Source organism: Trachypithecus francoisi, unplaced genomic scaffold, assembly GCF_009764315.1.
Source record: "Trachypithecus francoisi isolate TF-2019V2 unplaced genomic scaffold, Tfra_2.0 Lachesis_group0, whole genome shotgun sequence".
NCBI lineage: Eukaryota > Metazoa > Chordata > Mammalia > Primates > Cercopithecidae > Trachypithecus > Trachypithecus francoisi.
In genome coordinates, this window is record NW_022681453.1 from 13,600,032 (window position 1) to 13,616,486 (window position 16,455).

The following is a 16,455-nucleotide window of genomic DNA, read 5'->3' on the forward strand; positions in this document are numbered from 1 at the left end:
TGTTCAGTGACAGCTCCACCACTGTGTACCCCTGTGCAGGTGATGCAGCACCCCGACCCAAGCCCTGGTTCACCACCTACACCATTGGCTCATGGTGGCTTTCCCTCCTGGGGTGCTTGTGAGCACAATGCTCGGGCCTGCCTGGCCATAGCAACAGAAAAGCAGCCACCTGGGACCGTGGGACTTTCCCTATCCAGGTGCCCGCCCCCTCCCAGGGTCCCTGCACTGGCCTTTTGTAGCTTAGGAAAGCCCTGCCTGCCTGGCCCCAGGAACAGCACAGCAGCAAAATCTTTCTTTGCCTTCCCTGCCTCCTCAGCCACTAATTGATCCTATGCCTCTGGGCCCTTACCTGCCACTGTTTGGAGTAGATGTCAGTTTTCTAACCCCCTCCCCTGGGTAGGGGAATAAACGCTGGCACAGCACATGCAGATTACAGAAGGCCTTCATGTCTTGATTTCACTCCATCCACACCACAGCCCAGGAAGCAGAAGATGCTTTCGGTACAGGCTCCATTCCACAGAGCAGACTGAGGTCATGTGCAGGGCAGAGCCATTTCCCAACCTCAGCCCACCCTTCTCCCTTCCACTTGGCTCTCCCCTCCGCTTGTCCACACCAGCACATGGTGTTGGAGGCCTGGTGGGAGGGGATCAGGCTGGGTGTGGGCTCTACTTGAGTACACACTGCCTTGGTGTGGCCTCAGGGTTGGAGGGTAAAGGATGTGCTCTTTCCCTATTTCCCTACCAAGTTCCCAACACCTGGGGGTGGCTGCAGTACTTATGGGCTCCAACCCCTTTAGAGATATGGCAGAGGCCACTAACGGCCACATCATCTGAGATGTGGGGAACACAAGATGACACTGACTCTGGGGGCTACCTGGGAGCTAGGGGCCCAGATGTCCTCCGTGGATGTTCTGGACTGAGGACATGGTGCCACAGAAGAGAAAAGCCTGGAGCTACCCCTACTGGAGGGGTGGAGGCAAAACAAAGAGGATGGGGACCAGGAGTGGTCAGGGCAGTCACTCTGGCCTCCTCCTCCAAGGGGCTCTCAAAGCAGCACCTCCTTCCAGCTGCCTAGTCCCTGTTGGTCCCTGGTAACTAATGCCATTTTGTAGGAGGCCTGGCACTATCATCCCCGTTTTCAGATGAGAAAACTAGTTCAGACAGATTAATGCCTGCCAAAGCTCATACAACAGAGCTAGGACTACAACCTCACTGAACAGCCTTTCTTTGCCCAGAAATGTTGGCTCCAGGAAGGTTTCCTGCCACTGACAAGCCACAGGGTACCTGCCACCTCTGTATTCAGCTGAAGGCAGAGATCTTGGGGAAGCCCACGCGCAAGGTGGCTTTGTAACCTTAACCATTCACCATATCCTGTTCTCATTTTGTTTCTGAGATAGCAAGCGTCAAATCTCCTGGTGGGTGACAAATCCACCACAGCTCCCCTAAACACTCTGACCATGAAGCGCCTGTTCTGAAGCAATTACTGGCAAAGACGCTCTGAGGGTTCAGAGATTGTTTCTGTGCGAGAGTTTAAGCTCACTTAGGGTCATCTGGGTATCTGAAGGATCCTCCTTGGAGGAGACCTCTGGGCTGCGCAGTGCAAGGTACTGAGGTGGTAGCGGTAGCATGCACAGCTCAGCCCCTGATGACACAACATCAGGAAAGCAACATACCTCCATGAAAGTCTTCCCAGGCTTTAGGCACTGGGCTGGGCTCAGTGCTCCACACACAGTTCTCATGCAATCTTTCTAACACCCCTAGGGCTGAGTGCTGTTCCAGTCTCTTCCGTATAGGGGAGGAAACTGAGTTCGTGGGCTGCACAGCCTAGAGCCATGGAGCCCGAGGTGGCAGACCAGGCATGTTTGATTCTAAAGTTCCAGCTCTTCACCACCATACTGTCTGTTCATCTGGTAGCTAGAGGGGGAGGCCGGGCCTCAAGGAGGCCATGACTGGGTAGAGGCTGAGCAAAGGCTGAGGGGGCCACAGCCCAGTGCCCCTGACAGCCCTTACCCCACAGGCCTGGTTCACCAGCTGACAAGAGCTTGGTTTCCTTCTGTGCTTCAGTCCAGAGAACAGCTGGACACCTGGTCAGGGAGATGGTGGAGGGTGAGCCCGAGTGACTGAAAAGGGGGTGTGCACCGGTGTGTCTAGAGGGCTATGATGAATACCATCTTTTCTGCAGAAGTCAGGGACTGTGCTCCTGCTCTGCACAACCATTCTAGCTCTGAGCCATGCACAGGGACCACTGGGAGGTTGCTTAGGGGGTCCCAGCATCTGGCCACATCTCCCTGGCAGGCTGAACTTTGGGACCCCTTTCTGACCCACCTCTGCCAGGAAGAGGGGCAAGGCAAACAACTTCCTTAGCCCCAAAACTGTGTATGTGTGCGAAAGAGCGAACATGAAGGCAGGGGAGATGGGCAAAATGGGGCCATGGGATGGAAAGAAGAGAGCTGAACTCTTCCATATGAATTTTAAGCCAGTGGACCGGAGGGAGGAGTCCAAAGCCTAGTTCTGGCACCTCCAACAGCAGAAGTTATCCAGCCTCCTGAGGCTTCAGCTTCTTTGCCTATAAAATGAGATAATTCCCACTCCCTGATGGGCTGCACAAGGACTGGTGAGGTCACGGGTAAGAGCAGCTGGTGCAAGGAAGGCGCTCAACAGCATCACTCTCAACAACACTACTTCCAAGTGGCCTGATATTCCTCACGAATTCGGACTTAGTGTTTAATCTCTCCCGGATCCCTTCTTACCTTGGATTTGCTTATTTTTTCCCGAAGTTTCTTGCCAGGGATGCTTACACAAATCTAGGGCTCTAGATCTCCCACACTTTCTCAGACTCTTGGTGTTTTCGGTTTAGGTCTTAAAACTTAGGAAGAAAAAGAATGTAGGAAAAAGCTTCCAGAAATGCTCAGGTTTATCTCTAGCTAATGCACAAAAAAAGTATCTGACAATGCAGCCTTTAACTGACTGGGAAGGGTGGGTCTTCATCAAAACAGAAGTGCAGGGATTATAGGTTCCCATCAGTTAGTCCCATATCCGCCTTGGTGGCCGTGGACCAGCACACTGGCAGTTTCCTTTCCCTGGAACAGTTCCTGATTTCCCAAGACCAAAACCACACATATGTGTCAGCAGTCAGAATGCCTTCTGTTTTTGTTCCTACTGGGCAGGGGAAGGTGAGGGGTGAGAAGAGAGAGAGAGCTGTAGGACAGTCACTTTCTTACTCAGGCTAGAGGAGGCAGCAAGACACTTTCAAGCCAGAATGTCCTCCCAGGCCCCCAGGTTCCCGGTCCTGCTCACTTTACCTCCTACCATCTACCCACTTGGCTTTCCAGGTGATGGAGGCAGAGTGTGGCTTAGTGCTAATGGAACGGAACATGCCCCAGAGACCATTGAGCCATGGGGGTTGGGAGAACGCTGCAGACTTACATGGTCAGGGGTTGGAGGGGTGTCCCAGGAAGGAAAGGGAAAGCCTCAAGTCACAGAAGCAACAGTAGTAGAGATGATCTTGGGTCTGGTGAGTTTGGTGATCAGGCTGGCTTTATCCATGAAGCTATAACATGGTGAGTTCAGTCATTCTCTAGTCAGGGAACAGAGGGTTGTGGAGATACAAGTAAGCCCAAAGTCCCTTGCACTGGCAGCGTCATGAAGAGTAAAGACATGCAGCAGAAATCCTGAATGATCAATCTGACAGATCAGTCTTAGCCTTCCTCTGAATTCTGGGCAGATCTCAATGTTGAGGCAGGAGCATCATAGAATGTCCTTAACTAGAGGGAAAATGGGTCAAGAAACGTCTGGGACCTGGGACCCACATAAATTCCTTCTTGAGGTTCTGAACAGCCAGTGCTTTTTTGTAAACTGCTCTAAAGCCGGACAACAGGGGCTGAGAAACATCAAGCAAGGACCTCCTTTTCTTATGGGTCTCATGTCATAAACTCTTGACATTTTAATATGGTGGTACTTTATACAATTCATATTTTTAAAAACTGACCTTGTAAAACTCTCCTTGAAAACCTTGTTGGCAAATAGCTACACTAGAAAAATGAGAAGGCCAAGGGAGAATAAGTACTTAAGGATATCCTTGCCATGGCTGCTTTGGCCCTCGGAAGCCTGCTCGCCTATGTAAGCTGCAGCATTCTTGCAGCAGTCAGGAAGGTTCAGTGGATCCAGGCCACTGATTAAAAGCAGCATAAAATACCAGTGCTAGGGCAAAGTGCAGGCTAGGTGAGTGGAAAGTCCCTTGGGTTCCACAGGGTATAGAGTAATAGGCCTGTCCATATTTTTCTTACTGCTAAGACTTCGAGGCTTTGGGTGAGTTTATCTGCAGCTAAAGGGACCTCTGAGAGGACTCATCTATCAGAGACAATTGCAACTAAATCCGAGCTTCGTTTCTCATGGCATCCTTACCAAGCCTGATTAGTGTTTCCAAAAGATGAACTAAACTCACTGTGCTGGAGCTTCATGGACGAAGCCAATCACCAAACTCAAGACCCAAGACAGCCTCTACTCAGTGTTTCCTCTGTGACTTTGGGCCTTGCCTTCCCTTCCTGGAACATCTTCCTCTGAAGCAAGCTTATCCAACCCATGGCCCACAGGCTGCATGCAGCCCAGAACTTTGAATGTTGCCCAACAGAAATTCATAAACTTTCTTGAAACGATATGAAATTTTTTCTGGGGGGAGGGCGATATTTTTTTAAGCTCATTAGCTATCGTTAGTGTTATTTTATGTGTGGCCCAAGACAATTCTTCTAGTGTGGCCCAGGGAAGACAAAAGAATGGACACCCCTGCTCTGATGCGTTTCCTGACAGTATTAGCCTGTAGTGTTCTCCCAACCCCTACATTCCTGTGGTCCCTAGGGCATGCTTCATTCCATTAGCACTAAGCCACACTCTACCTTCATCACTCGGCAAGCCAAGTGGGTAGGTGGTAAGGTGAGCAAGACCAAGAGCACAGGGGCCTGAGAGCAAGGCTTTTAAAGAGCAGCATGTTGCTCTGAGCAACTGCCAAAGGTGGTCCAGCAAGGGTTGCTGTTATAGGCTGAATTGTCTCCCCATGCCCCAAATTATTCACATGCTGAAGCCCTAAGCACCAGTACCTCAGACTGTGACTGCATTTGGAGATGAGGCCTGTAGAGGAATGATTAAGTTAAGATGATGCTGTTAGGGTGGGCCCTAATCCAATGGACCAGTGTCTATAAGAAGGGGAGATTGAGAGACATGGAGACACACCAGACATGCAACAGGGACAGCCACACGAAGAGGCAGCAAGGGGGCAAATATTTGCAAGCCAAGGAGAAGCACCTCACAGGAAACCAGCCCTGCCAGCATCTGACCTTGCAGTTCCAGCCTCCAGAGCTGTGAGAAGGTAAATTTCTGTTATTTAAGCCACCCGGTCTGTGGTATTTTATGCAGCACCCAAGCAAACTAATACAGTCGCTCAAGCCAAGAAAGACAGGCCTTAATGGTGATGCTGAAACCTGGGGCCACTGACATCTCCCAGGAGCTCTCTGCAAGGCTCAACACTGACCACTTTCTGAGCGCTGATGCTCTTCAAGGCCATCACAAGCACTGTTCTCAGGCACCTTCCCTTAGGCAAGGACAGTCAGTCCTGCTTCCAGTGTCTCACTTTCCTCATCCTTTGATAAGAAAGCACAGGGGCCAGGCCTGTAATGAGCACTCAGGAAATGGGGGTGACCTCTACTCACTGTTCAGCCACATTTGGGTCAAGAGAATCAGTTTCAGTGGGTGTTTCAGGCAACGAGGAGCCAGACTCCTGTATCTGGCACAATTCCTCATCTGTGATGATATCAAACACAGCGTCGTCCGGTGGCCTGTAGTCTGTATTTGCTCCTGGGCAGCAGAGGCAGATCAGGAGAGAAGAGACATAATACACTGTTATGCACAGGCTGGGTAACGGCCTTTGGGAAAGTGAGAGAGTGCAGCTATGCAGAACAAGCGGCTGAGGCACAATTTAATTGGTCACTCAACTGACAGCTATTCTGTCCAGAGTTGAGAGAAATGGTTGGTTGCTGGGACATTCCAAAAAAGTAGAGGAAGGCTTACAGATGAAATGGAATGTACAACCTAAGAGACTTCTCAAAGTCAGAGGCTTAGAGAGGTTTCAACCTCTTGCATATTCTCTGAGGTCCCTTATTTAGAAGGAAAAATCTTATTAAGAAAGAACCTAATAACAGAAAACACACTTCTATGCCACTAAATCCTTGCTCCATAAGACACAGGCAGTACTTATTCATGTATTTTTGAAAGCAGGAGTCTGTCTGACCTGCATTTTCCCTTAATCCATTGATGTGTGGGCAAGAACCTCCAAGTGCTCAAGGACTTGCAGCAGGCACTGGGTTTCCAGCCAGGGGCCTTGTGTCCGACTGTGTAAGCCACTTAGTAGGAAGGCCACTGTAGGAATGTTCCTGTACCAGTCATCTGCCCACAAACACTCTCCAGCACATGTCATGGAAAAATGTGAGAGCAGGTTTGAGGCAAAAAGAAAAAAAGACTGGGTGCGGTGGCTCATGCCTGTAATCCCAGCACTTTGGGAGGCCGGGGCGGGTGGATCACTTGAGGCCAGGAGTTCAATACCAGCCTGGACAACATGGTGAAAACCTGTCTCTACTAAAAATAAAAAATTAGCCAGGTTTGGTGGCAGGCACCTGTAATCCCAGCTACTCAGGAAGCTGAGGCATGAGAATCACATGAACCCAGGAGGCAGAGGTTGCAGTGAGCAAAGATCATACCACTGCACTCCAGCCTGAGAAATAGAGCAAGACTCTGTCTCAAAAATAAATAAATAAATAAATAATAAATCAAAAATTGAAAATGAGCAGACATGAAATGTCAAAAACCAAAACAAGTGACCTGAGCACTCTGTGGTCACTAACGAGTCAGGGCAAGCCCATGCAAAGTTCCTGGGGTGTTCAGCAAGAAAAATGGTTCATGCGAGCTTAAAGTTCCCAGCTAGACCTGCCACATGACCAGTAAGACAGGCCCTGCTTTAGAAGTGAAGTTCTTCTTCTTGTCTCAAGTCTGTATAATAGAGAGCTTGAGGCATGGGCTGAAAAAAGGGGCCAGGGATTGGTTTTTTTCGATAGACCCAGCCACACTCCTGAACCTGCCTTGCAAGGCTGGCACAGGGAAGGGAAAGCAGACAACAGGGATCTAAAATGATGTCCACTGACAGAAACCGAAGACTTAAATAAATAGAAAGTTATAACATGTTCATGGACTGAGTCAATTTTATTAAGATGTCAATTCTCCCCAAACTGAACTAGAGATTCAATGCAATCTCAATTTAAATATTACCAGGATTTTTGTAGAAATTGACAAACTGATTCTAAAACTTATATAGAAAAACAAAAAACCTAGAATAGCCAATACTTTGATAAAGAACAAAACTGGAATCACTCTACGTGAGGTTAAGATGCTTTATAAAACTATGGTCATCATAACAGTTTGGTATTGGTAAAAGAATAGGCACATAGATACATGGAATAGAATAAAAGTCCAGATATAAATCCACACGTATAAGGTCAATTGCTTACTTTCTCATGGCAGCATCAAAAAAAAAAATAAAATCGGTTTTTGACAAAGGTACAAAGAACAGCCTTTCAATCAATGGTGTTGAAATAACTGGACAACCATACAAAAAGATGAATCTCTATTCACACCTTGCACCACACACAAAGATAACTGAAAATGAATCACAGTCCTAAATGTATAAGCTAAAGCTATAAAACTTCTAAGAGACAACAGAAGAAGGTCTGTGAGTCTTTGGGCTAAGTAAAGCTAGACATGACAACAAAAAGAAAAACATTTATACATAACAGAAAAAAACTGATACATTGGACCTCATTAAAATGATATACTTCTGCTCTTTGAAGACTTTTTTGCTCTTTGAAAGAAAATATAAAGACAAGCTATAGATTGTGAAAAAATACTTGAAAAATACATATCTGACAAAGAACTTGCGTAGAGAATATACAGAGGACTCTCCAAATTCAATATTAAAAATCATTTTAAAATGGGCAAAAGCTTTGAAGAAGATAAAACTATAGCTGTGCAAAGTACGCTCCCCATCCTCATCAGTTTTTTGTACCCAACAACATAATGGGGCCTGCTAACCACCTGGTAATCCACTGAAACAAAAGAGGAAAGAACAGTATTTCTAAAGGCTGGCTGGCCTGCATCCAGAGAGAGGCCAAGGAGGAGTTCACAGGGACCAACTGCAGATGGCAATGATGCTCAAGCAGAGACAAGCTGAGACCACTTCTGCCTGTGCCATCTCAGCTCTGCCTCCCTGTGCTCCACATCCAAAGTCCAGTGCCCCGAAGGGCAGCCCAGGCCTGTCTGTTAGGGTGTGCTCAAAACAGAAGCAGCAGAACTCAAACTACTTCCTTCATTGGGCTGAGTGGGAGGACACAAAGGAGATTACACCCTCCTTGGACATGAAAGAAGAGCCAACTTCAGGAAGAGACTGAAGGATATGGATGGTTCCTAGCCTTGGACACAACTCCTAGCCTTGAGTTACTCTGGATGCCAAGGCTGCGGCTCTGGTAGACAGCATTCTCCAAAGCGTGCAGTGTATTTCATGGATGTGCATTAAGAGGTACGTAGACGTCAGGTTAAATCACACTGAATCTTATCAGGACAAAGTTATTCCTTTTTCAATTCTCTTTCAATCCTAATATATCAAAATGAAAGTCTCAAGTTGGTGGTAATATATTTTAGCACCTCTTTAATACCTAAGTTTAGAAAACACTGAATTCAGCTTATTAGCACTAACTAGCCACAACAAGCGGGATGGAGGGTGGGAGTGGCATCTAGAGAACATAGTAGGTAGTAGAAGCAGGAGACTGACCTTGGCCTCCTGTGGCCTGGGGCCCAGGTGAGGCTGGTGACAGTGCAGGGCTGGGCTCTCCCTGGCTAGTGCCTGAGCCAGTGCTATCAGGGGAGCCAGGGCCTTCACTGAGCTTCTGGAAACAGGCTCGGCAGCAACGCTCCTTTTTGCCACTGTGCTTGCTCAGGACGTAGTTGTTGCAGCAGTAGTAACAGAAGATGCGGCCACATATCCTGGGAACAAAACAAGCCCAGGCTGTGAGGATGATACACTATGATCTTGTGTGATCTGCTCAGCACCCAAACTGGGCTCTGGATGCCATGTGACTCTCATCAGACCTAGCTCTGCCCCCACGTTAGGATGTGGCCATGAGCTCATTTCACAGGATTCCAACAAAGCCTTCTTGTCAGCTTGGTGAAAGCATGGTTTATTTCCTAAGGTCCTGGGAGGCAGGGAGATAAAGTATGGCTGAGCCCACCTTCCCTGGCACCAAGCTGTAGGTATGCCTCCCATATTTCAGAAGCTAAGGCTCTAAGAGACCACAGACCTTCACAGCTACGCTGATTATTCTGCACCTGCCCCCAGCCCAGCCCGAGATTCATCTTTATCCATCCTTCTCTGGCCTTTGTGTCCCTGGCACTGCCTGTGTTCCTCTAGTGAGGTTTCAGGCCAGCTCTTGCTGGCTTCCAGTAACGCTGCTCCCCTCTGGTCCCTACAGGAATGGTAGAAGAACTGTTAGTCTCTGGGTATGCCCCATCCCTGTGGGGACCCCTAACTCCATCCACATCTCTGTATTCTTTCTTTCAGGGAGCCCTGAGTGTCTTGTTAGGATCCCAACTAATACACTTTCCTCACCTGGTTCCCTTAAAGCCAAAATGCAATGTGCTCTTCCTAAACAGTCAGCCATGGTACCAACACCTATCACAGAGTCCTCTTTCGGAGCTCTCTGTGCTGGTCCTGGGCCCCACCAGCGTGTTGGTGCCAACCCACGAGCCCCCTGCTGACCTGCAGTGGTGCCGCCGCATCATCCAGCTGAACTCCCGCTTGCAGTCGAGGCAGTGGTTTGCCTCCGTGTCTCCGAGCCACCTGTCCTCAGCACTGAGCTTCTGCTGGAATTCCAGGGCATCTGACTTCTGCCAGAGAGCATCCTTGTCCCTGGGACGAAACCACATTGGAAGAAAAGAAGAGAGAATCCATGAAAACAATAGGATGATCCTTGCTTCATTTCAAAAGACTGGTATCAAATTTCCTAAGTCATAGAAAGAAAATTCACTTTCACCTTGGAAATATGCCCCAGCCCACGCTAGGTCTCCTCCATCTCCCCCGACATGCAGACTTAACTGACACCACATGTGTGAGAACACGCGGGAGGCAAAATATGTACAACAGAAGGCAATGTCAACTGCAAAGAGCTGCCAGCACCAACGAGGGCCACCACTCAGGCACCTAAACAACAGTGCTGGGGACCACTGGGAGTTTAAGCTAAAACGTGCCGCCATGCCGACTGTCTACGTGCAGTAAGCCCAAGGACCATGAATGTACTCCCCACCTGAATCTTAATGTGCTTGGGGCCCTTTATGTTTCTATGGTTGATCCAAGTAACAATGAATCAGTGGAGAAGATCAAAGATTTCCTAGCGTGAAAAATCTGATCAGATGTTAGCCTCCTCTGCCCCTCAGAGAGATGGTAAGGTCACTCCGGAAGCCAGACTGAAAGAAGTGTGAGGCTTTCCAGAAAGGTCTGGCAGTGTCAGAATGTGCCTGATGAAGTGGGGGTGGGGGATGTGAACAGAGGCTTCCTCAGGGACACTAATGAGCATTTTCAGGCTTGATGGTTTCTGACATGGGAAGTTTAGTTCTTTCTCATATGAAGCCCAGTCAGCATCCTCAGGGCTAATGCAGCTCTAACAGCTCCTCAGCCACCAGTAATGTGACACCTGAGCCACTCAGGTCCTAAGCGATACAGGCTCCGTCACTGACCAGGAACTCTCAATCAACCCCAGATCTTTTGCCTTAAATAAAAAAGCTTGAACATGGGCTTGACTGGCTTTTTCAAGGCCACTTGAAATTGTTGGGAAGCAGGAAGACTCATTCTCTGAAGCAGCCTCATTCTCTAGGCTGGTCCATCCACACTTTGGGAAGGTGGAATGCTGCCAGGAGCTGGTATTTTCCATCACACCCCTCAGGTCACAAATACCCTGAGTTCTAACTCTGTATATTGATGATAAGAAGGCAGAGTTTTTAAACTTTCAAATTGGTTGTAATTTTAATATCACCGTTTTATAACACTTAATGAATTAGCGTATCTAGGCTTTGCTGATCCATGGTGCTGCTAACATCACAAAAAGAGGGCTAATTAGATTGTATGTGCCTCTTGAAAGAAAGATCCCAAACTACAAACCAATTCTATGAAGGCTTCTTGCCAAAATTTTGAACCTGAGTCTAAGCAAGCTGCCAGTAGAATGATGGTTCTCAGCTCTGGCTCACTGGTGTCTGAGTCTCACTCCCAGAAATTCCAATTCAGTTAGTCTGGGCGGGGCCTGGACATGGGCATTTTAAAATTACTTCCCTAGTGATTCTAATATGTAGCCAGGATTGAGAACCACTGCAATAGTTCTATCTATGGACTCACAGGAAATGCAAGGGATGGATCATCGTGTTAAATGACACCATGAGGATGCAATCAGCAAAAGTAGAGAGATGATAGGGAAACCCATTGACTAAAAGGGATGTAAGAGACAAATCAATTGCAACAGATGAATCTAATTTAGATCCTGATTAGAACAACCTGAAAAAATTCTAAGGCAATCGGAAAAATTTGAAACTGACTAGACACTTGATGATATTAAGAAACTATACTTCATTTCTTAAGGTATAATAAGGACACTGTGGTTGTTTAAAATGGAGGGTTCTGGGCCAGGCTTGGTGGCTCAGGCCTGTAATCCCAGCACTCGGGAGTCTGAGGCAGGCAAATCACTTGAGGCCAGGAATTCAGGACCAGCCTGCCCAACATGGTGAAACCCTGTTTCTACTAAAAATATAACAATTAGCTGGGAGTGGTGATGTGTGCCTGTAATCCCAGCTACTCGGGTGGCTGAAGCACAAGAATCGCTTGAACCCAGAAGGCAGAGGTCGCAGTGAGCCAAGATCACGCCACTGCACTCAAGCCTGGGCAACAGAGTGAGATCCTGCCTCAAAAATGAAAAAAAAAATTCAAAAAATAGAAAATAAAAGAGTCCTTACCCTGGAGAGGTACATACTGAAATATTTATGGATGAAATGATATGTGTGGGATTTGCTTCAAAATCTGGGAAGGTGGGTAAACAGGTGGGTCTACAGATCAATCAAGACTGGCCCTGAACTGAACACTGTTGAAGCCGGGTGACAGGTTGGCCCTGAGCTGAACACTGCTGAAGCTGGGAGGTGTATTACATGATTCTATTTTTGTATATTTGAAAATTCCATAAGGAAAAGTTAAAATAAGTTTTGAATGACTTGTCAGGATTAAAAAATCAGGACACTTCACATTAAAATCCAGGTTTCCACCTTCTCTTGAGAAGAAAGGTGGTCTAGCAGTTCTGGGCCAAGCCTGATGTGGCAGAAGTAGAGCCCAACTGTGTCCCCCGTTTCTCACAGTCCCCTCCTGACCCAGCTCCCACTTATATCAGCTGCCTGGTACCTGCAGGCACTAGAGTTTGGGACTCTAGTACTGGGGAAAGTGAGATGGAGGAGGAGAGAGGGGCTCCTGAGAGAGGGGCAAGAAAATGGGGAAATTTCTGAAGTATGCTTTCAAGAACAGCTGCATTTTTTTAGAGAAAACCCAAGTGTGGGGAAAACCCCAGCTGCTGGTTTGACACAGCACTCACCTGAGCAGCTCTATCAGCCGCTCCTCGAGATACTTCTTGGTTCTGTTGAGGTCATCCAGGTCAGCAAGCATCTTCTGGTCACTCCTCTCGCGGTTTGTCACCTCCTGGCAGAGTTTGTTGTAATACTCTTGGATTTTTGTTGTGGCTTTTTCGAGTTCCTTCTGGGTCCTGGGGGAGGAGTGGTAAGTTTTCTTGATTAACCAGAACTTCCAGCTTTCCCAGGCCTCTGGGCTCACCCAGGACTCTAATGAGGGGTGCTACTGCCCCCGCCATGAAGGAGCCCCTCGGTACTGCTCACAGGTATCTGCTCACAGGTTATGCAGTTCCCTAGCTTTTGAGGGGAACCCCCACATACAAAGGGGTATCCTTGGAGGGAGAGGAGGCTGACCCCAGGTTGCCAGAAGCACCCTAAGTGAATAGTACTCTGCACCCCTTGGCTCCTGGACAGGGGCTGGGCTTGCAAGAGAAGCCTGATAGACAAGGCTCATGGGCTGGTGATGGGGAGGATGAGCAGGAGGAGAAAGGAGTCAGGACAGGCAGAGCTGAGGTGTAGTTTCCTGGAGGTGGCCACACGGAGGAGGGCCTGTCTTCCGTATGTCCCTGGGACTCTACACATGGGGCATGGTGCTGGGCCCACAGCAGGTGCTCAGTCTTAATCTGCACTGCCAGCTGTTCTACCTGATAGCCCCCCTGAGGCCCAAGGAATTCCGTTTTGGGTGCTGCAGTGTGTCTCAGTCTTCAGCAGAGGAAGCTGGCTGAATCTTGCTGTCTTCCTCACCCACCCACTCCATTTTTAATGCAGCTATCTCCTAAGGCAGTGGTTTTCCAAGGATGGTCCAGTGGGACATAATAAAAGCTCCATTAAACAAAGGGTTCTGCAGAGAGACTGATTAATTTATACCTTCCACATCTAGTATAAAGTTGCCAGGAAGTTGTTTACTAGACCCTGTCCACCAAAATGGGCTTATAGGTGCACCCACACACACAGGTGGTGTACGTGTGTGCATGCACACACATACACTGAATAAAATAAGTTGGCAGATAGACTGTGCAGCTTGGAACAACTGAAACAAATCCTCTGAGATGTTACAAATAACCACTGTTATATCATGTTTTCATGCCACCAACTCAGGCTCTGTTTAAATTGTCACATGAACATGACTTAACTAAGGGCAGCCAGTGCCCTATAGGATCTGAACACTGGAAGGGTAAGATGAAAGGAAATGTATGTCTAGGTTACTGAATGTCAAAGATATCCTGGATGTCCCACTAAGCCGAAGCCCAGGCCTAGAAGGCAGGTGTTGGGAAGAGGTAATAGATAAATAGAGAAGTTAGAGACTTGGGACAATTCGGTGTGCTTATCTTTGCTGGTGGCACACATGCAGTTGGATTCTGGCAACTCCTCCTTTCTGCTACACCTTTTAAAAATTAGGTCTCCCTCCCTGTTACACCTTTTCTTAATCAGGTCCTGGCTCAACTAGCTGGGTTCCATGACCGCATGGTGGACCTAGGCTCACAACTCCACATGGCCCCAAGTCTGAAAATGAGGGGGTCAAGGAGGCCTTGGGATGGCAGCGTGATCTGCTCTCCACAGATACGGCATCAGAGAGTCTGCACAAAGACAGGCTGATCCTGGTCCTTGGCACACTCATCTTCCTCATCCATTAAAATGGGGATAGATGATAACACCTTCCTCATAGGACTGTTAGGAGGATTACATGGGTAAATGTATGCAAAGTAGTCAAAACAGAGCCTGCCACGTTTTCAGCATTATTTAAATATATGCTGTTACTATTACCATTATTATTATGATCTAACTTTTATTTCATTTTAGTTTTTCCAAAGCTTGCAGTTACTCAAGTATGCACTGCCAGAGAGAAGAAAATCAAGTTAGGAGAAAGGTGCTTTAGCCGTGTATAGGTTGGGATGGGCAGGCAGCCAGGTTCTCTGTGGCATGCTTCCAGCCCAAGCACTTTCTGAGTTTGTGGCTTTTCTTGCAAAAGGACTTCCTAAACCTAACATGAGTGACTGACTTTCTAAATGACAAGACCAAACACTCCTTCCCTGAAGACTAGCGACAGCTGCGTAGGTGGACTGTGACTAACCTTTCTAGGTCTTCACGTAAGGCAGCCCCCTCCTTGTCCTTCCTCAGCATGGCCGCCTGGCACTCTGCAAGATGGTTGCTGGTGCAGCTCAGCTTCTCTCCCATGTCTGCTTGGGTGGCCTGGCACAGGACATCAGGGAGAAGACACTCAGCTTGCAGAAGCCCATGCAATGTACCATAAAGTGGCTGGTGTGCCATCTACCCCATCTTGCAGAAGCTCATGCAACGTACCATAAAGTGGCTGGTGTGCCATCACCCCCCTCTGGCTGGGTCACTTCTAAATGGAGGGTTATTTTCTATTAAGTTCAAGAGGCCATGAATCTCTGCTCTATATTTGTGGGGCCTCAACTGCAACTAGTTAAGGTGGTTGGCAAGTGGCAGGTACCAGAATTCCCAGGGTGACACTGAAGGTAAGGATGGCAGGGAGCAGGATTCACTTGGACAAGTCACTGCTCTGAAGACTGTGGGACCAGTGCCACCCCTGCTCCTGCCCATTTTAGAATCATTGGCTGGTGATCACCTATAGAGATGGTTAAGGACTGTTTAGATTGAAGACATGGCAGAATGGCCTGGGGCTTTGATTTCCATGGCCCTTATTTCCTTTCTGCATTTGGCAGCTCCAACCAGGTGTCCAGGGAATGGATGGAGGGGGTCAGGGTACAAACTGAGGGTGTCTACAAAGGTAAACTGAGGACGGCTTTAGCTTGGGAATCTGGAGGCATGCAGGGAGCCCTCTTAAATGATCCAGTCAAAACCACACCAGATGCCCTCTCCCTGAGAGGTCCATATCACCAGAGCCTACCTTCAGCTTCCCCACAGCTTCCTCGGCAGCCTGCAGCTGCCGGCCTTGCTCCTCAAGCTGGCCCCTGAGGCTCCTGGACTCCTCGCCAGCATTCTAGAGAGGATAAGAAATGGATCATAAATGTAGGGTCATTGCTCTGAGGATCCCTCAGCCCCATCACCCAAATAGATAAAACCAAGCTGCCTTTCTCTTTTTCCCTGCAAACTGGCTCCTCAATGAGCTTTGGGCTTATTAATAGTGAAATACTTTCAAGCTTACTAAGAAAAGAGACTTAGCCTGGTCCCCAAACTTAAAACTTAATTTCTGCAAGGGAAAAGGTTGGCTATGAGCCACATGGAGTTTCACGGGGTGGTATGGCACTGGGTGGGGAGGCACATCTGTGGCAGTGCAGTGGAGCTGCCTCAAAGAGGAGTGTTAGGAGTAGCCTGAGAGTGCACAGACCTTGATGCAGACAGACTAGTGGCAAGCCATGGAAATCAAAGCCCCAGGCCATTCTGCCATGTCTTCAATCTAAACAGTCCTTAACCCTTCATCTTTGTGCACTAGCAAAGAGACATATTAACTGCTCATCTCATTAACTTGTCTGTCCCAAGGGCCTTGTAAAAACGAAATAAGCTGGTTCCCTACCCTGTATCTGCTGTCAGGAGAGCACCTGATGGGGTTGGTTATTCATTAAGAACCCAGAGCTAGGACGTGAGGCAGCTGTGAACTGCTAGCGCTCAGAAGGGGTTTTAGAGGCCAAGTCAGTGTTCTCACACTCACATGCCCAGGGCGGGGTGGGGGGCTGGGCAAGTACAAAAACCAGTGTAAGGAAAAGTTCAGAGGATGTGTGCCTCCTTT

General features: G+C 48.1%; 1 protein-coding gene across 2 annotated transcripts in view; it reads right to left on the bottom strand.

The window, feature by feature from the left end:
• Positions 1 to 16,455, bottom strand: part of FYCO1 (FYVE and coiled-coil domain autophagy adaptor 1) — an 80,158-nt gene that overhangs the window by 32,683 nt on the left and 31,020 nt on the right. For both annotated transcript variants that reach the window (XM_033204706.1, XM_033204711.1), the window contains exons 9-14: positions 15,616 to 15,708; positions 14,815 to 14,933; positions 12,710 to 12,877; positions 9,850 to 9,999; positions 8,866 to 9,077; positions 5,702 to 5,846 (exon numbers count right to left, since the gene is read on the bottom strand). In XM_033204706.1, coding sequence (XP_033060597.1) covers positions 5,702 to 5,846; positions 8,866 to 9,077; positions 9,850 to 9,999; positions 12,710 to 12,877; positions 14,815 to 14,933; positions 15,616 to 15,708 — 887 coding nt within the window. The remainder of the gene's footprint in view (positions 1 to 5,701; positions 5,847 to 8,865; positions 9,078 to 9,849; positions 10,000 to 12,709; positions 12,878 to 14,814; positions 14,934 to 15,615; positions 15,709 to 16,455) is intronic.